Genomic DNA, 20,047 nt, shown 5'->3' on the forward strand with positions numbered 1-20,047 from the left:
GTTGTATAACATGATGTTTTGGTGCTTCATTTGTAAAATCATAACCTAATTTGATGTTTAATAGACTTTTCCTTAACCCCTTCTTATTATCCAACATATTTGCTTATCCAACATTCTGCCAGCCCATTTGTGTTGGATAAGTGAGACTCTACTGTATCTATTTTTATTTCTGAAATTTACCACCCTCGGCTTATACTGGACTCAATGTTTTCCCAGTTTTTGGGTGGTAAAATTAGGTGCCTTGGCTTATATTCGGGTCGGCTTATGCTCGAGTATATACGGTACTTTCGGGGTTTTAAAACCGAGGTATGCATTAGATTCGATGTTGCATGAGGCTTGAGTCAATACGGTGTTTATTAAAAGCTTGGCTCTGAATAAAAACAGGGAGGCCAGCCCCCCCGCCCCCAAAGTTTGGCCACAAGAAGCCTCAGCCCAGGAGGCGCAAGGCGGCCATGGCGGAGAAGCCCAGCAGCAGGGCCAGGACTCTGGGCAGCCGTCCGGGGGCCATGGAAGGGGAGTGCAGCTCCTGGGGAAGGACCTCCAGGAAGGTGATGTAGAGGAAGGTCCCTGCAGCCACGCCTTGGAGGACGCTGCGCACCCCGCTCTCGGGGGACGGGGAAGAGGGGTCCTGGAGGGTGAGAACAAGGCCCAGGCCCAAGCCCAGCGGGGAGGCCAGGGCGAAGGCCGTCAAGGCAACCAAGGCCCAGCGCAGGGGCAGCCGGCTCTGCGCCAAGAGCAGCAAGGACAGGCTGAGCGCCATGGCCGCCTTGTGCAGCAGGACGGCCCCCGCCAGGCGCAGCAGCCTGGCCGCCGACTCCTGCAGCCCCAGCGCCAGGCCCTCGAAGGTCGAGTGCAGGCACAGAGAGAGGGTCAGCACCAGCGCACGGAACGGGGAGGACGATGAAAGGGGCACGTCGGACTCAGGGTCCGATAAGAGTGGCTCAGAGGCTGCATCGGGGCCCGGACCCCCCTCGCTGCAGTCTAGCAGGACGTGCTCCACCACCAACACCAGCAGGAAGCCCAGCGCCAGGATCAGCTCCGGAAGAGGGAAGTCTGGCTGCAGAAAGGAAAGAAGGAAGGGCATCAGGCCATGCTGGGAGACTCAGCCCACAGCGTCCAAGTTGTGGCTCTTCCCAATAGGCTTCTCATTATTATTATTACTAGCTGTGCCCGACCACATGTTGCTGTGGCAAAGTGTGGTGGTGTGGGAAATAAAGTACAGTAGAGTCTCACTTATCCAGCATTCGCTTATCCAAGACATTTTTGTAGTCAATGTTTTCAATACATCATGATATTTTGGTGCTAAATTCGTAAATACAGTTATTACTACATAGCATTAATGTGTAATGATCTTTTTCTGTCAAATTTGTTGTATAACATGATGTTTTGGTGCTTCATTTGTAAAATCATAACTTAATTTGACGTTTAATAGGCTTTTCCTTAATCCCTCCTTAATCCAATGTTCTGCCGGCCCGTTTATGTTGGATAAGTGAGACTCTACTGTATATATACATACAATAAAAGATAAAGGTTTCCCCTGACGTTAAGTCCAGTCGTGTCTGACTCTGGGGGTTGGTGCTCATCTCCATTTCTAAGTCAAAGTGCCGGCGTTGTCCATAGACACCTCCAAGGTCATGTGGCCACTGGCATGACTGCATGGAGCGCCGTTACCTTCCTGCCGGAGCGGTACCTATTGATCTACTCACATTTGCATGTTTTCAAACTGCTAGGTTGGCAGGAGCTGGGGCTAACAGCGGGCGCTCATTCCGCTCCCGGGATTTGAACCTGGGACCTTTCGGTCTGCAAGTTCAGCAGCTGAGCGTTTTAACACACTGCGCCACCACATACATGCTATATATATAAAAGGGTAATGAAATTTCGGCCTAGGACAAAACAACAAAACTACACATCCCAGAAACACTAAAGTTGGCAGCACAACCCCTCATCCATGCCTCTACGTTCATACAACAAAAAGCTCCAGCTACTCCAGAAAACGGCCAGGCTTTGAGATTGCAAAGCTATTCTCTGCTATTCCACCTGGCCAACAAAGGATTCCCATAAGCCACAGCAACGTGTGGCCAGGCACAGCTTGTATATTATATTAAATGACTATATTGCAATATTATTAGTAATATTGCATGTAATATAAATATTCAATTATAATAGTGAATTACAGTAGAGTCTCACTTATCCAAGCTAAACGGGCCAGCAGAACGTTGGATAAGCGAATATGTTGGATAATAAGGAGGGATTAAGGAAAAGCCTATTAAACATCAAATTAGGTTATGATTTTAAAAATTAAGCACCGAAACATGTTATACAACAAATTCAACAGAAAAAGTAGTTCAATACGCAGCAATGTTATGTTGTAACTACTGTATTTACGAATTTAGCACCAAAATATCACAATGTATTGAAAACATTGACCACAAAATGGGTTGGATAATCCAGAACATTGGATAAGCAAGTGTTGGATAAGTGAGACTCTACTGTATATATTATAATATTATAAATTATTGAAAATTATATTTTATATATATGTATATTTATTTATTTGCAACCTTTATATCCCGCCCTTTTCACCCCGAAGGGGACTCAGGGTGGTTTACAAGTATATATACATACAATTTATTGTATTAAATGACTATATTGCACTATTATTAGCAATATTGCATGTAATATAAATATATAATTATAGTGAATTATAATTATTATTACATCATAATATAATATAGTATGCACACACACACACACACACATATATATATACACACATATACACATATATACATATATGTATATATAATTAGCAAAGCATGTTACTGGTGGGAGGGGCCTTCAGTTGGAGCAAGGAGATGCGGGCGAAACATGATGAGATGCGGGCGAAACGTCAGGAGAGAATGCTTCTGGAACATGTTCACAGGAAAGTCCCCTTCCCAAGCAGGGAGAGATCATTACGAGATGGTGCTCCTGTGGTTTGCCCGCCTTTCTTACCGAGAGGCGCGGGGTCTGGAGGCGGAGGTCTTCGAGGGAGTCCGGCACGATGTCCAGGAGGCAGGCGGCCAGGAAGACCCCTCCGGCGGCGCAGCTGAGCAGGCCCCGGATCCCCGCCCCGGCGCTTGGGGAGGCTTGGAGGCGGCGGCGGAGGAGGATTGCGGCCGGGAGGATCCCGCAGAGCAGCGGGACGAGGGCCAGCGCCACCAGGCAGCCCGCCTTGAGGCCCAGCAGCGGCGGAGCGACCCCCGCCATCGACCCCTCCCCGTCCCTTCCCGCCGGCAACAACAACACTGCGGAAGCCCCGCCCGCCCCGCCGCGTTTCAAGCCTGGCGCCACGTGACTCCTGCCGGGCTCCCATTGGGCGGCAGTGCGAGGGGGCGTGGCTTCCCCGGCAGATTCTGCTTCACTGCTGATCCTGACTCAGAGGCGGCAGGGGCATCACGTGACCCAGCGGGGCTCCCATTGGGCCGCTGTCTGAGAGGCGGGGCCTTCTAGGTTTGGGGGCGGGGCTTGCAAGCGGACTCTGCCCGGCGGATGACCCTGAGTCAGAGGCGGCAGGGGCAGCGCCTTCCGCGTCACGTGACCCAGCGGGGCTCCCATTGGGCCGCTGTCTGAGAGGCGGGGCCTTCTAGGTTTGGGGGCGGGGCTTGCAAGCGGACTCTGCCCGGCGGATGACCCTGAGTCTGAGGCGGCAGGGGCAGCGCCTTCCGCGTCACGTGACCCAGCGGGGCTCCCATTGGGCCGCTGTCTGAGAGGCGGGGCCTTCTAGGTTTGGGGGCGGGGCTTGCAAGCGGACTCTGCCCGGCGGATGACCCTGAGTCAGAGGCGGCAGGGGCAGCGCCTTCCGCGTCACGTGACCCAGCGGGGCTCCCATTGGGCCGCTGTCTGAGAGGCGGGGCCTTCTAGGTTTGGGGGCGGGGCTTGCAAGCGGACTCTGCCCGGCGGATGACCCTGAGTCAGAGGCGGCAGGGGCAGCGCCTTCCGCGTCACGTGACCCAGCGGGGCTCCCATTGGGCTGCTGTCCGAGAGGCGGGGCTTCTAGGATTGGGGGCGGGGCTTGCAACCGGACTCTGAGTCAAAGACTCAAGGCGCCTGGCAGCTTCCTCTTTCTGAAGGGGCTTCTGCGGCCTCGTGACCTTCAGGCTGGTCGAGGTCAGCATAATAATAATTTATTTATTTACAGTACAGTAGAGTCTCATTTATCCAACGTTCTGGATTATCCAACGCATTTTTGTAGTCAATGTTTTCAATACATCATGATATTTCGGTGCTAAATTCGTAAATATAGTAATTACTACATAGCATTACTTCGTATTGAACTACTTTTTCTGTCAAATTTGTTGTATAACATGATGTTTTGGCGCTTAATTTGTAAAATCATAACCTAATATGATGTTTAATAGGCTTTTCCTTAATCCCTCCGTATTATCCAACATATTCGCTTATCTAACGTTCTTCCGGCCCGTTTATGTTGGATAACTGAGACTCTACTGTATTTATATTCTGCCCTTCTCACTCCAAAAGGGACTCAGGGCGGATCACATTGTACACATATAAGGCAAAAATTCAATGCCATAGAAACATAGAACAGAGACAGAGACCGACACAGAGGCAATTTAAACTTCTCCAGCTTCCTGAGGGGATGCTTGATTCCGGCCGCAGGGGGAGCAGCTGCTTCATCATCCACTGTGATGGCAACTTCCTCATTACAAAGGCGGCTGGATGATTTTTATGGTGTTGTAAATTAGCCTCCCCACATATAAGTGGTACCTAAATTTCCTACTTGATAGATGCAACTATCTTTCGGGTTGCTTAGGTCAACAACGAGCAGGGGATATTTTTTATTTTAATTGTCAGGTGCTTGAACTCATGATCTCTTGGTCAGAGTGATTTATTGCAGCTGGCTGCTAACCAGTCCGCACCACAGCCCGATTCCTCTTTCTGAATTGTCGGGTGCTCACCCCGACACGGGCTGGCCTGAAATTCATGATCTCTTGGTCAGAGTGATTTATTGCAGCTGGCTGCTAACCAGTCCGCACCACAGCCCGATTCCTCTTTCTGAATTGTCGGGTGCTCACCCCGACACGGGCTGGCCTGAAATTCATGATCTCTTGGTCAAAGTGATTTATTGCAGCTGGCTGCTAACCAGCTTGCGCCACAGCCTGGCCCCTCTTTCCAAAGGGGCTACTCCAGCCTCGTGACCTTTAGGCTGGTCAAGGTCAGAATAATAATAATAGTGACTCTATGTTGATATCCCGCTACCACCTATCTCCCCAAAAGGACTCGGGGAGGCTTACAAGCGGGACAAGCCCAACAACAACTGTTAACAACTGTAATACAATATCATACTAATAATACAATATAATAAAATTAATTATATATTATATATTACATGTAATATTATTAATAATATTACAATATATAGATATAGTATAATATGGTAATTTATTGCCAGTATTGTGCTATGCTAATAATATAATATTGTATGTAAATTTAATTTGTAAGCCGCTCTGAGTCTCCTTCGGGGTGAGAAGGGCGGCATATAAATGTATTAAATAAATAAATAAATATGGTAAAGATAAAGGTTTCCCCTGATATTAAGTCCAGTCGTGTCCAACACTGGGGGTTGGTGCTCATCTCCATTTCTAAGCTGAAGAGCCGGCGTTGTCCGTAGACACCTCCAAAGTCATGTGGTCATTGGCATGACTGCATGGAGCGCTGTTACCTTCCCACTGGAGCAGTACTTATTGATCTACTCACACTCTGGGGGTTGGTGCTCATCTCCATTTCTAAGCCAAAGAGCTGGCATTGTCCGTAGAGACCTCCAAGGTCATGTGGCCATTGGCATGAATGCATGGAGCGCTGTTACCTTCCCGCCGGAGCGGTACCTATTGATCTACTCACATTTGCATGTTTTCGAGCTGCTAGGGAAGGCAAGAAAGACTCAGAGGCACAAACAAGGCAGTTGCAACGTTGAGGCTTTATGGAGAGCTGCGCTTAAAGAAATTAGGGCCTCAAGGCTGCTTCCAGGCCCAGGCTCCCGGGGGTCGGCTCAGTTCCGGAACTGGGGCACCGGGGACGGGATTCGGATGTCTTGCCCGCGCTCCAGGCGGCGCTCGCAGTCAATCAGGTAGTTCACTCCATCAATCACCAGCTGTGTCAGCTCCACCTGCAAGGAGGGAGGGAGGGAGGAAGTGATGGAGGAAATAACAATCTCCCAAGTCTACCCCCTTTATTCATTGATGTATATATTTGGTAGCTTGTATTTTATGTGTATATTGATTTGCCAGTTTAAATTACCTCTTTGGTATGAGAGGGGTTATAGACATGTCATTGTACTGAGCATGTTCAGACTCAGCACTCCATTTTGTATTCAGTTTTGCATCAGACCTCGGTGAAGGTGGATGCAAGTACAGTAGAGTCCCGCTTATCCAACGTAAATGGGCCGGCAGAACGTTGGATAAGCGAATATGTTGGATAATAAGGAGAGATTAAGGAAAAGACTATTAAACATCAAATTAGGTTATGATTTTAGAAATTAAGCACCAAAACATCATGTTATACAACAAATTTGACAGAAAAAGTAGTTCAATATGCAGTAATGTTATGTTGTAATTACTGTATTTACGAATTTAGCACCAAAATATCATGATGTATTGAAAACATTGACTACAAAAATGCGTTGGATAATCCAGAACATTGGATAAACGAGTGTTGGATAAGTGAGACTCTACTGTATGTGTTTAGACTTCAATGGGAGCTGTTATGTCCCCAGACCTCAGTGGAGGTGGATGCGTATATCTGTTTGGACTTCAATGGATAAGTATGCTTAGACTTCAATGGATGCATGTATATTTATGGACTTTAGTGACTACAACTATACTAAAGACTATTGATTAAGAATGATACCCTGTGCACTGAATAAAGAGAAAAACTACATCGTATCTATAACTGAACTTTAATTAGAAATGTGCCTGTATGGTGAATTAATACAAGATGTTTGTGTTTGTGAGTAAACAAGATATGTTATTTTTCAGAGAAGAGTTTGTTTCTTATCTCAGAGTGCATTTTTAAATCTAATATGTTTCAAGGGAGTTTATATGTTTCTCCCCAACCAGGGGAGAGCGCGATGAGCTCCCTCTCTCAGCTCCAGCTCCATGCAGGGACATGAGATAAGCCTCCCACAAGGATGGTAAAAAACATCAAACATCCGGGCATCCCCTGGGCAACGTCCTTGCAGATAGCCAATTCTCTCACATCAGAAGCGACTTACAGTTTCTCAATTCGCTCCTGACATGAAAAAAAAATGTTTTGGGCAACTGCAACTACAATTTCATCTTCAAACAAACAACCATGCTCTGCTAACCAAATATATTTTCGCAGTCACATGTCTTTATCCTTGGCAGTTTAAAGACATGGTTCTTCAGTTTAACAGTTGAGTAACCTGTGTGCCATTACATAAATGTGAATATTACTTGTTCAAAGGGTTGACTTCTAACAAGGTCATGCTTTTCTTGACTAGTGGTTTTCAAATGATGGTCTCCACATGTGCATGGAGATTGACATTTGCCAAACAGATATGACATCGTATTTCCCTGTTCAATAAGTTTATGATTGACATTTATTTCCAAAAGGAAATAAGAGATGCGCTCCCTTCCTCCTTTTGTACCTCGGATCTGCCCAGGCGGTCCAGGTTGGAGATGTCGAAAGTGCTGCCGGTGGCTGCCGTGTCCACGCCGCCCGTGCCACGCTTCTGCAGCCGGAGGTTCTCCAGGATCTTGGGGAAGCGGCTGTCCTGGAAAGGGAGGAGGGGGCAAGGTCAGTGGGGAGGAGAAGCCCCACCCCAACCTGCCCAACCCTAGATCTGCCTTGCTTACTTTGCTGAGGAGTGGCAGCTTGATGTGGACGCCGGCACGCAAGCCCGTGCCCAGGTTGGAGGGACACGTCAGGATGTAGCCCAGGCGCTCGTTCCACATGAACTCCCAGCCCCGCTCCTGGATCAGGCGCTCCACCTGCGTGGGAAAGGGGGCGTGGGAAGGAGGAAGGAGGGGAGGGGCACCCTTAGGCCCCGCCCCTGGCACTCCCCCAGTAGGAGCGGCATTCTCAAGCCCCGCCCCCTGACACGCCTCCACTAGAAGGGTCTCTCTTAAGCCCCGCCCCGATACTCTCCCACTTGAAGGGTCTCTCTTAAGCCCCGCCCCCTGACACTCTCCCACTTGAAGGGTCTCTCTTAAGCCCCGCCCCCTGACACTCTCCCACTTGAAGGGTCTCTCTTAAGCCCCGCCCCCTGACACTCTCCCACTGGAAGGGTCTCTCTTAAGCCCCGCCCTGACACTCTCCCACTTGAAGGGTCTCTCTTAAGCCCCGCCCCCTGACACTCTCCCACTTGAAGGGTCTCTCTTAAGCCCCGCCCCCTGACACTCTCCCACTTGAAGGGTCTCTCTTAAGCCCCGCCCCCTGACACTCTCCCACTGGAAGGGTCTCTCTTAAGCCCCGCCCTGACACTCTCCCACTTGAAGGGTCTCTCTTAAGCCCCGCCCCCTGACACTCTCCCACTTGAAGGGTCTCTCTTAAGCCCCGCCCCCTGACACTCTCCCACTTGAAGGGTCTCTCTTAAGCCCCGCCCCCTGACACTCTCCCACTTGAAGGGTCTCTCTTAAGCCCCGCCCCCTGACACTCTCCCACTTGAAGGGTCTCTCTTAAGCCCCGCCCCCTGACACTCTCCCACTTGAAGGGTCTCTCTTAAGCCCCGCCCCCTGACACTCTCCCACTTGAAGGGTCTCTCTTAAGCCCCGCCCCCTGACACTCTCCCACTTGAAGGGTCTCTCTTAAGCCCCGCCCCCTGACACTCTCCCACTTGAAGGGTCTCTCTTAAGCCCCGCCCCGATACTCTCCCACTTGAAGGGTCTCTCTTAAGCCCCGCCCCCTGACTACCGCTTGAAGGGTCTCTTTTAAGCCCCGCCCACTAACACTTCCACTTGAAGGGTCTCTCTTAAGCCCCGCCCCCTGACACTCTCCCACTTGAAGGGTCTCTCTTAAGCCCCGCCCCCTGACACTCTCCCACTTGAAGGGTCTCTCTTAAGCCCCACCCCCTGACACTCTCCCACTTGAAGGGTCTCTCTTAAGCCCCGCCCCCTGACACTCTCCCACTTGAAGGGTCTCTCTTAAGCCCCGCCCCCTGACACTCTCCCACTTGAAGGGTCTCTCTTAAGCCCCGCCCCCTGACACTCTCCCACTTGAAGGGTCTCTCTTAAGCCCCGCCCCCTGACACTCTCCCACTTGAAGGGTCTCTCTTAAGCCCCGCCCCCTGACACTCTCCCACTTGAAGGGTCTCTCTTAAGCCCCGCCCCCTGACACTCTCCCACTTGAAGGGTCTCTCTTAAGTCCGCCACCAACCCCGCCACAAATGGGCGGCCAGGACTGGGATGGGCAGAGTTACGAGCTCTGAGGTAGGGCTGAGCATCTATCCCTGTCCTGTGGCGCCTGCCAGGACACAGGGGGCGGGGCTAGAGGAGGGGGCGGGGCCTCTTCCCAAGTGCCTGATGGGGCTGAGCCTCTATATCCCGCCGCTGTGTTCTAACAAGCACCTCAGGGGAGGTATACAGAGGCTCAGCCCTGTCTCATGCTCTTTGGAAGAGGCCCCGCCCCTGCCCCAGCCGTGACCTTTAGTCCTAAAAGGCCTCTCAGGAGAGGTATAGAGGCTCAGCCCTATCTCAGGCTCTTGGAAGGAGGCCCCGCCCCCTTCCCTAGCTCCGCCTTCTGTGTCCCAACAAGCACCTCAGGAAAGGTATAGAATAGGGGTCCCCAAACTAAGGCCTGGGGGCCGGATGCGGCCCTCCAAGGTCATTTACCTGGCCCCCGTCCTCATTTATGATATAATATTTTTATATCAGTTTTAATAATATAATATATTGTATATACCTATGATATTTATAATAATATTATCATTTTATACAATATAATACGAATAATAATACCATTTATAATATTAATTATATGTTATAGATTACATATAATATTACAGTATAGTGGTATAGTTCAATATAGTAATATATAATGTTAATATTGTGCTATGCTAATAATATAATATATTGTATGTACAAACAGCTGCTCTGAGTTCCCTTCGGGATGAGAGGGTGGGATATAAATGTAATAAATAATTGTAAATGAATAAATAAATAATTTTAGACTTAGGCTCGCCCAGAGTCTGAAATGACTTAAAGGCACACAACAACAACAATCCTAATTACCCTGACAATCTCATTGGCCAGAAGTAGGCCCACACTTCCTATTGAAAGCCTGATAGGTTTATGTTGGTTAAAATTATTTTCATTTTTAAATATTGTATTGTTCTTTCATTGTTATTGTTGTTGTTTGCACTACAAATAAGATATGTGCAGTGTGCATAGGAATTTTTTTTTCCAAATGATAATTTGGCCCCACAACAGTCTGAAGGATTGTGGACCGGCCCTCTGCTTCAAAAGTTTGAGGACCCCTGGTATAGAAGATTCTCAGCTCTGTCTCCGGCACTTGGGAAGAGGCCCCGCCCCTCCTCTGGCCCCGCCCCTGTGTCATAATAAGTGCCATCACCGCCCCCCTGGATCGCTCCAGCAACCACCAGGGGGCGGTAGCGCCCACTTCGGGAATCACTTTGGGAGTCTTTCTTAGGCCCCTCCCCTGGCACGCCAAAGTGGGAGGGTCACTATGAAGTCCTTCCCAGTGGGAGGGTCATTCTTAGGCCCCTCCCTCCCCCAGATAGGAGGGGCCACGTGCGCCCCCTGCCCACCTCCTTCAGTCCACGGCAGAAGCGCTCAAAGACCCTCTTCATGTTGCCGCCCTTCTCCATGGAAATGACACGCGTGTGGTCCTCCTCGTTGATCCAGACCAGGAAGGTCTTCTCGTGGTTGTGCCTGGAGGTTATGGAAGGGGGGTGGGATCAGTGCGGGGGGTGGCTCCACATCGAGACACCCCCATTCTTCCTCCCTCCCAGCCTTGCCCTCCGTGGATCCCGAATCAAGTCCTGTACCAGATGCCGCGGGCGTCGGGCCAGTCCCGGGCCATCCCTGCGGCCGTCAGCAGCGGGGAGACGGGCTTGTCAAAGAGGAAGTGGTCCTGGAGAAGCAAGGGAGGGAGGACAGGGGGCTTTAATCTGTGAGACTTCAAAATAGGACCTAGAACAGGCACGGGCAAACTTGGGCCCTCCAGGTGTTGGTACTAACAGTTGGTACTGCTGCACCTTTGCCAATGAGCTTTCTACTCACGTCGATGAGCTGCTGCTGCTCCTTCTCGGTCATCTCGCTGAGGCGGTAATACTTCCCAGCCAGGTCCCCGGTCAGCCCGGCCAGCGCTTCGGCCGTGACCTTCTCCACCTCTCGGCGCTCGGCCCGGGAGCAGGCAGGGGGCAGGCTCAGGCCGCGGATGCTGCGCCCCGTGCGCACGCGGGAAGACAGCACGTAGCGCTCATCAAAGTGACCGGCCTTAATCTGAAGGGCACAAGGAAGGCGAGGACCTCTCTAGTTGGGAATTGCAAGGGCATTGCTTTCAACTACACTTCCCAGAATTCTGCGGGGGGCAGGAGATGCTAAGAAAGTGGACATGAGTCTGGGAAAGCATCATGGCCAGCGGGCAAGAGAACCGACACAGTTGTGTGCATGGCAGGCTTGGCTCTCAACATTCTAGGGACTTCTTAGAGTTTTCTTAGGCCAGGAGATGTTGTGGTTCAGTCTGATGATGAAGGAGGATTTGGGGTTTTGCAGGCTGACCCAAGCAATGATGAAGAGAGAAATCTCAAAGGCTCTGTTGCTGGAAATGGTGAATTGTCAGTGAGTCCGCACGCTAGTGAGGAAAGAGAAACTAATGATAAGGGTGACCTTTCCCAGGAGTTCGAACATCAACAAGTTCCAGGTGTTTCGGGCAGTGACTCAGAGGAGTCTCCCTTAGATAGAGATACAAGGTTAAGATTAAAGGTTCGCCCCAGATGTTCCCTTAGAATAGCTGGCAAATGCATGGGATTTGTAAACATCGGTAAATGCAGGGGAAATAGAAGGAGACTTCAGACAAAGCAATGTTGATTCTGGGAAGCACATCTCCTGCCTTGTCCTAGTTCATGGAAAAGGATTCTCGTTTATGTTCATGCCTGGAACTGTGTTTTGGATTTCAGGACTAATTTCCTATATCAGAGACTTGGATTGATATTCTGAGAATTGCTTTTACTATTGGATTATATTGCTTTTATTGACTGCCATTGCATTTGGAAGTTTGCTTTCTTTGCTGCTTTTATTCAGACTTTGCTATTTTTACCAATAAACTGTTTAAACCGAGCCTGCTGTGCTGGAGTGTGTGTTAAGAGCAAGGTGAACCAGTGCTGAGGTGCAACAGGAGGAGGCATTGCCCGCTCTTTCCCTAAAATCCAGCCTAGAGCAGTATCCAACCCAAGTGCTGACCAAGGCTGAAGCTACTAAACGTTCAAGATCAGACAGGATGTGTCACCTCTGGGGTGCATTCATATTAACAGGCCATGTGCACAGAAGTGGCCCTAGGTAATTTCACCTTGTAGGCGAACCTAGTGGCCGCCCCCCCCCCCCCCAAAGGCCCCTCACATACCTTCAGCAGCGGCAGCAAAACCTCGCGAGAATAGCTAGGTGAGGAGGGAGCCTCGACAGCGCCCCCGGGGACAATGCGCCACAAGCGGGCGCTTACATTGGTTGCTATGTTAGGCCGGCTCTGCATGTGCAAAGCCCTCAGCTCTGTCTCCAGTTACTCAGAGGTGAGCCTATCTATATGGTTTTAAGTGGATATCATTTCATTGAGGGAAAGGGAGTCTGTGTGCTCACCTTGCTGGCGTCCAGGTCAGTGGGGTGCTTCATGGTCCGGGGGTTGTAGCCATTGTGCCGCTCCTCGATCACAGGGTCGAAGATGCTTGCAAACACCTGGAAGGGGGGTATGCGTGGATCAATGAAGGTCCCGACGGGGGTGGGTGGGGTAGGGTGGAGGAGGGCATCAATTGACAGATATGGATAAGCTATAGATAGGTAAGTAGATCAATTAATAGATAGATAGATATGGATAAGTAATAGGTAAGTAGATCAATAAATAGATGGGTATAAATACATAATAGGTAAGTAGATAGATATGGATAAGTCATAGGTAGGTAAATAGATCAATAGATATAAGTTGTAGGTAGGTAAGTAGATCAATCAGATAGATATGGATAAGCCATAGATAGGTAAGTTGATCAATAGATATATAAGTATGTCAATCAATAGATAGATAGATAGATAGATAGATATAAATACATCATATGTAAATATATTGATAGATAGATATATGTAGGTCAGTAAATTAGTAGATAGATAGATAGATAGATAGATAGACATCATAGCTAAGCATATTGATCGATTGATCAGATAAGGATTATCCATAGATAGGTAAGTAAATCAATCGACAGTGAGATAGGTAGATAAATATACATCATAGATAAGTAGATTGATTGATTGATAGGTAGATGTAGATTAGCCATAGGGATGTAAGTAAATTGATAGATAGATAGATAGATAGATAGATAGATAGATAGATAGAAGGATAGATAGATAGATAGATATAAATACATCATAGGTAAGAAGATTGATTGATTGATATGGATTAGCCATAGGTAGGTAAGTAAAACAATCAGCTGATAGATATAAATACATCATATGTAAATATATTGATTGATAGATAGATATGGATTAGCCATGGGTAGGTCAGTAAATCGATAGATAGATAGATAGATAGATAGATAGATAGATAGATAGATAGATAGATAGGAAGATGGATGGATAGATAGATGGATAGATAGATAGATAGATAGATAGATAGATAGATAGATAGATATAAATACATCATAGGTAAGGAGACTGATTAATTGATTGATATGGATTAGCCATAGGTAGATAAGTAAAACAATCAATTGATAGATATAAATACATCATAGGTAAGGAAATTGCTCAACTGATAGATAGATAAGGATTAGCCATAGATAGGTAAGTAAATCAATCGATAGATGGATGGATAGATATGGCTGAGATAGAGGTGTGAGCCCGGGCTGCCTGACCTCGTAGGACTCCTCGTCCCCGGCCACCATGCCCACGGTCTTGATGAAGGGGTGTCCTGGGTTGTCCACCCCGGTCTGGATGCACTGGTCCAGGGTCCACCCGCTGGGCGTGGTCTTGTCGCACAGCTGGGCATAGATGGCGGGTGTCAGGTTGCTGGCCATGCAGTTGTTATGTTTGCGCAGGTCCGGGTATTCAGCGCTGGACAGAGAAAGGCAGGAGGGGGGCAGGAAACAAAGGACAGTTAGAAAAGGCCCAAGAAATGCCCCCTCCCTCCAGGACACCCCCTCCTCCACACAAATGGCCCCAAAGGCCTTCCTGGCTGCTTCTCTGTCTTCTTGGAGGGGTCCTCCCCTTTCTGTTTCCACTTTATGGCCTTTTCTACCCTTTCTACACTAGCACGTAAAAAACCCATGGTCTGCTTTGAACTGGATTACATGAGTCTACACTAGAGTTGTGTGCACAATTCATTTCTACTGTTTCTTTTGTTTCTTCGGGAGCACAAAATGGGAAGCCCCCTCCCCGCACGAAAATCAGCTTGACACAAAAGCAAGTTGGAGCCACCTTTTGTCTGCAGCTGAGCGCCTCCCAGAACTTGCCTTGGAAAGAGTGTGTGTGTGTGTGTGGCGTGCAGGCCCAGAAAGCATGCGCGCCTGCCAGTACTTGCAGCCGAGTAAGTACTCTAGAGTAAGAGGTGCTCGGCTGCAGGCACTGGCAGGCATGTGTACTTTCCAGGTCTACACACCACATTCACTCTGTTTCCACGCCACACTCACTCTCTTTCCAAAAAGAGAGAGTGTGTGGTGTGGAGTGCAGGCCTGGAAAGTGTGCAAGCTGCATGCGAGCACCTCCTACTCTAGAGTAAGAGGCACTCGGCTGCAGGTACTGGCAGGCATGTGTACTTTCCAGGCCTGCACACCACATTCACTCTCTTTCTACGCCACATTCACTCTCTTTCCAAAAAGAGAGAGTGTGTGTGTGGCATGCAGGCCCGGAAAGCATGTGCGCCTTCCAGTACTTGCAGCCGGGTGCCTCTTATTCTAGAGTAAGAGATGCTCAGCTGCAGGCACTGGCAGGCATGTGTCCTTTCCAGGCTGCACACTATATTTACTCTCTTTCCATGCTACATTCATTCTCTTTCCAAAAAGAGAGAGAGTGTGTGTGGCATGCAGGCCTGGAAAGTGTGCAAGCTGCATGTGAGCACCTTTTACTCTAGAGTAAGAGATGCTCAGCTGCAGGCACTGGCAGGCACGTGTACTTACCGCATTCACTCTCTTTCCAAAAAGAGATTACAAATTACTTGTGGATTACAAATTGGACATTGATCAACTCTTTCTGAATTATGGACTATTTCTTACTCTGACTTTCCACCTTAAATGCGCATAGATATATATATATTCTGCTTCAATAAACAGCTTGTGTGTTATATTGGCTCCGGTCTGGTTTTCGGGTGCTCGCGCTGCTTTGGGGTGCAACAGTCAGAGTCGCTCTGAGACTCCAGCTGAGTCACGACATCAGGGCCCCCAACGAACGTCGGGACACGAAATGGGTTGTGGTTTCTCCTGAATGCACAACCCTAATTGTAACCCTGCTGAAAGCAGATAATCTGGACTTTATATGGCAGTGTAGAAAGGGGGCCTTGGAAGGCTGTATACAAGGAGAAACATGGGGGGGAGATCTTTCCGAGTTTGGTCTTGGAAGGAACTCTAAGGAGGGAGGGGCCACTGCGCATGCTCCAGGTGCGAGGCCACCTGCACTACCGCCCCGCCCTCCCCGCCCGTCCTTCAGACGTCCTTCCTCCTGCCTCCCCCTCCCTCCTGGGGTCATGACCTCCCTGGCTGGGGGAGGAGCCAAAGGGCTCAGTGTGGGGAGGGGAGGGGGCAGGCGAGGGCATCCATTCATTCCTCCCGGAGGCAGGCCAGGGCTTTCCTTAATCGGCTTAGCGGTGCTGCCTGCCGAGCTGTCTCCTCACCTCCTCCTTCCCTTCCTTTTCGGCTTAGAGGGGCTTTGAGCCGACCTTCATTCCGGGGAGAGGAGCCTCCAAAGGCCCCTGCGGTTCATTGGGTGGAAAGGAGGGGGAGGGCAGAGAGGGAGGGAGGAGGGAGGCCTCCCCTTCCCCCTTCTGTTCTCTCCCCTCCCTCCCCCTCCTTCCCTCATTGTGGAGAGAAAGGTGGAGTATAAACTAATAATAATACATTCCTAGACACTTGGGAAGTGTCCAACGTGTAATCCAATACAACAGCCAGTAGAGTGTCTGCTGTGGACTCATCTTGTTGTTTTTCAAATAATAATAATAATAACCTGCTTTGATTGAAGTCAAAAATCGGAAACTCCTCAAAGCACAGCAGACAAAAAACTAGTACAAGAAAACCGCACTACAAACTAGAGCTGATAGCTGGCACAACAAAACATTGCATGGAAAGTTCCTTGACAAAATTGAAGAAAAAGCTGACAAGGAGAAGACCTGGCTCTGGCTCACAAATGGGACCCTGAAGAAGGAAGGAGACAGAAGGCCTGATCCTTGCAGCCCAGGAGCAAGCCATCAAAACAAATGCAATTAAGGCCAAGATCGAAAAATCAGCTGATGACCCAAAATGCAGACTGTGCAAGGAAGCTGACGAAACCATTGATCATATCCTCAGCTGCTGTAAGAAAATCGCACAGACAGACTACAAACAGAGGCACAACTGTGTGGCCCAAATGATTGATTGGAACTTATGCCTCAAGTACCACCTCCCAGCAGCAAAGAACTGGTGGGATCACAAACCTGCTAAAGTATTGGAAAATGAGCACGCAAAGATACTGTGGGACTTCCGAATCCAGACTGACAAAGTTCTGGAACACAACACACCAGACATCACAGTTGTGGAAAAGAACAAGGTTTGGATCATTGATGTTGCCATCCCAGGCGACAGTCGCATTGACAAAAAACAACAGGAAAAACTCAGCCGCTATCAGGACCTCAAGACTGAACTTCAAAGACTCTGGCAGAAACCAGTGCAGGTGGTCCCGGTGGTGATGGGCACACTGGGTGCCGTGCCAAAAGATCTCAGCCAGCATTTGGAAACAATAGACATTGACAAAATTATAATCTGCCAACTGCAAAAGGCCACCCTACTGAGATCTGTGCGCATCATCCGAAAATACATCACACAGTCCTAGACACTTGGGAAGTGTTCGAATTGTGATTTTGTGATATGAAATCCAGCATGTCTATCTTGTTTGCTGTGTCATACAAAATAATAATAATAATAATAATAATAATAATAATAATAATAATAATAATGGCCCTGTTCCAGAAGCATTCTCTCCAGGCTTTGAAGCTGCAAGGCTACTGAATGCTAATCAAGGTAATTAATTGCAACATTCACACTTGCCTCCAACAGAGTTTTTCCTCCCACCTTGGACCTTCCACAGATATATAAATATAAACCCCACTTGCCTAGTTTCCTCACTACAGGGTTGTTGTATGTTTTCTAGGCTGTGTGGCCATGTTTCAGAAGTATTCTCTCCTGGCGTTTTGCCCACATCTATGGCAGGCATCCTCAGAGGTTGTGAGGTAAATGGAGAAACTCAGCAAGGAAGGTTTATATATTTGTAGAAGTTCCTGGGTGGGGAGAAAACCTCACAACCTCTGAGGATGCCTGCCATAGATGTGGGCAAAATGTCAGGAGAGAACGCTTCCAGAACATGGCTTTGCAGTCCAGAAAATTGACAGCAATCCAATGATTCCGGCCATGAAAGCCTTCAATAACATAATAATTTTAATTTATTGTTATTATTTCTATTAGTATTACCGTCTTCCTTCCCTTCCCTCCATCCTGGGTCCCCCTTCCCTTCCATTTATTTTATTTTCATCATTTCCATCCCTTCCTTTCCCTTTATTTTATTTTATTTCCATCCCTCCCTTTCCCTTTATTTTATTTTATTTTATTTCCATCCCTTCCCTTCCCTTTATTTTATTTTCATCCCTTCCCTTCCCTTTATTTTATTTCCATCCTTTCCCTTCCCTTCCCTTTATTTCATTTTATTTCCATCCCTTCCCTTTATTTTATTTCCATCCCTTCCCTTCCCTTTATTTTATTTCCATCCCTTCCCTTCCCTTTATTTCATTTTATTTCCATCCTTTCCCTTCCCTTCCCTTTATTTTATTTCCATCCCTTCCCTTCCCTTTATTTTATTTCCATCCCTTTATTTTATTTTATTTCCATCATTTCCATCCCTTTATTTTATTTTATTTTCATCATTTCCCTTCCCTTTATTTTATTTTATTTCCATCATTTCCCTTCCCTTCCCTTTATTTTATTTCCATCATTTCTCTTCCCTTCCCTTTATTTTATTTCCATCATTTCCATCCCTTCCCTTTATTTTATTTTATTTAATTTCCATCATTTCCATCCCTTCCCTTCCTTTTATTTTATTTCCATCATTTCCCTTCCCTTCCCTTTATTTTATTTCCATCATTTCCATCCCTTCCCTTCCCTTTATTTTATTTCCATCATTTCCCTTCCCTTCCCTTTATTTTATTTTATTTAATTTCCATCATTTCCATCCCTTCCCTTCCCTTTATTTTATTTCCTTCCCTTTATTTTATTTTATTTCCATCCCTTCCCTTTATTTTATTTTATTTCCATCCCTTTATTTTATTTTATCTCCATCATTTCCATCCCTTTATTTTATTTTATTTCCATCATTTCCCTTCCCTTTATTTTATTTTATTTCCATCATTTCCCTTCCCTTCCCTTTATTTTATTTCCATCATTTCCCTTCCCTTTATTTTATTTTATTTAATTTCCATCATTTCCATCCCTTCCCTTCCCTTTATTTTATTTCCATCATTTCCCTTCCCTTCCCTTTATTTTATTTTATTTAATTTCCATCATTTCCATCCCTTCCCTTCCCTTTATTTTATTTTATTTCCTTCCCTTTATTTTATTTTATTTCCATCCCTTTATTTTATTTTATCTCCATCATTTCCATCCCTTCCCTTCCCTTTATTTTATTTCCATCCCTTCTCTTTATTTTATTTAATTTCCATCATTTCCATCCCTTCCCTTCCCTTTATTTTATTTCCATCCCTTCTCTTTATTTTATTTAATCTCCATCATTTCCATCCCTTCCCTTCCCTTTATTTTATCTCCCTCACTTCCATCCCTTCCCTGGCCTTCCCTTCGTACCTGGGCGGATAGAGCCTCCTGTTGGCCTGGGCGGAGGCGGCGTCCTTCTTGCGGGCCAAGAGGAACCCTGCGGCGGCCAGAGACCCCGCCGCCCCGGCCAAGGCCAGGAGCCCCGCCGAGCGCCGGGCGGACGAGGACGAGAAGGCCAGGAGCCGCGTGGGGAAAACATTCCTCCCGCTGCTGGTGCTGCTGCTGCTGCTGGCCATGGTGCTGCTGCTGGTGCTGCTGCTGCTGCCTTTGGGCTCCGGAGGAAGGCGAGGAATGCGGGGGAAGGAGGGAAGGAGGGAGATGGCAAAGGGAGGGAAGGAGGGAGGGAGGTGGCCCGGTGCCAGGAGACACGCGAGGAAAGCCAAGAGAGAGAGAGACACACACACACGCTGCGGAGGCTTCAGCACCAAGGACAGCGCCGCATTAAGGAGCGTGAGAAGCAGGGGAGAAAAGGGGGAGAAGAGGAATCCCCTCCGAAGGAGGGAAGGAGGGAAGGGGAGGGGAAGAAGGGGAAGAAGGCGCTCTGCAGGGGCCCAGAGGCACTCCCTTCCCTCCCTGCCTGCCTGCCTGCCTCCCTTCCTTGGCTGGCAGCCACCGGGCAAAGTCCCTTCCCGCAGACACACCTGTCCTGCCGCCACTCCCTGCCGCCCTTCCTTCCACCTTCCAGACTCAGATCTTATTCACAGCCCCGTTGGGAGCCTTTCTTATGGGCCTCACATACAGCATATACTCACAGGCCGCCACAGAGCAGGGATTCTCAACCAGATGTCTTGGCCTTCAACACCCATAGAATCA

At 48.2% G+C, this 20,047-nt stretch overlaps 2 protein-coding genes across 2 annotated transcripts; both read right to left on the bottom strand.

Annotated features, from left to right (window-relative positions):
* Nucleotides 1-336: 336 nt before the first annotated feature.
* Nucleotides 337-3,424, bottom strand: LOC134294015 (zinc transporter ZIP1-like). The gene is made up of 2 exons (XM_062963630.1): nucleotides 2,995-3,424; nucleotides 337-1,057 (listed from the first exon to the last, which is right to left on the bottom strand). Exons 1-2 carry the CDS (start codon nucleotides 3,247-3,249, stop codon nucleotides 428-430), a joined length of 885 nt encoding a protein of 294 aa, XP_062819700.1. The 5' UTR covers nucleotides 3,250-3,424; the 3' UTR covers nucleotides 337-427.
* Nucleotides 3,425-5,958: 2,534 nt separating this feature from the next.
* On the bottom strand, nucleotides 5,959-19,738 carry ckmt1a (creatine kinase, mitochondrial 1A). The gene is made up of 9 exons (XM_062963629.1): nucleotides 19,265-19,738; nucleotides 14,090-14,288; nucleotides 12,831-12,926; nucleotides 11,259-11,480; nucleotides 11,024-11,109; nucleotides 10,784-10,907; nucleotides 7,875-8,009; nucleotides 7,667-7,792; nucleotides 5,959-6,166 (listed from the first exon to the last, which is right to left on the bottom strand). Exons 1-9 carry the CDS (start codon nucleotides 19,468-19,470, stop codon nucleotides 6,050-6,052), a joined length of 1,311 nt encoding a protein of 436 aa, XP_062819699.1. The 5' UTR covers nucleotides 19,471-19,738; the 3' UTR covers nucleotides 5,959-6,049.
* Between the last annotated feature and the right edge of the window lie 309 nt (nucleotides 19,739-20,047).

The sequence above is a fragment of the Anolis carolinensis genome, unplaced genomic scaffold (assembly GCF_035594765.1).
Source record: "Anolis carolinensis isolate JA03-04 unplaced genomic scaffold, rAnoCar3.1.pri scaffold_11, whole genome shotgun sequence".
NCBI lineage: Eukaryota > Metazoa > Chordata > Lepidosauria > Squamata > Dactyloidae > Anolis > Anolis carolinensis.

Bases quoted from the DNA above. Each gene is read 5' to 3' on its own strand.
- LOC134294015 (XM_062963630.1), bottom strand. From the start codon at position 3,249: ATGGCGGGGGTCGCTCCGCCGCTGCTGGGCCTCAAGGCGGGCTGCCTG. The intron at 1,058-2,994 runs GTAAGAAAGGCG...TCCTTTCTGCAG, and splicing joins TCCAGACCCCGCGCCTCTCG to CCAGACTTCCCTCTTCCGGA.
- ckmt1a (XM_062963629.1), bottom strand. From the start codon at position 19,470: ATGGCCAGCAGCAGCAGCAGCACCAGCAGCGGGAGGAATGTTTTCCCC. The intron at 11,481-12,830 runs GTGAGCACACAG...TGTGCCCTTCAG, and splicing joins CTGACCTGGACGCCAGCAAG to ATTAAGGCCGGTCACTTTGA. The intron at 10,908-11,023 runs GTACAGGACTTG...CATAACCTCCAG, and splicing joins CCCGACGCCCGCGGCATCTG to GCACAACCACGAGAAGACCT.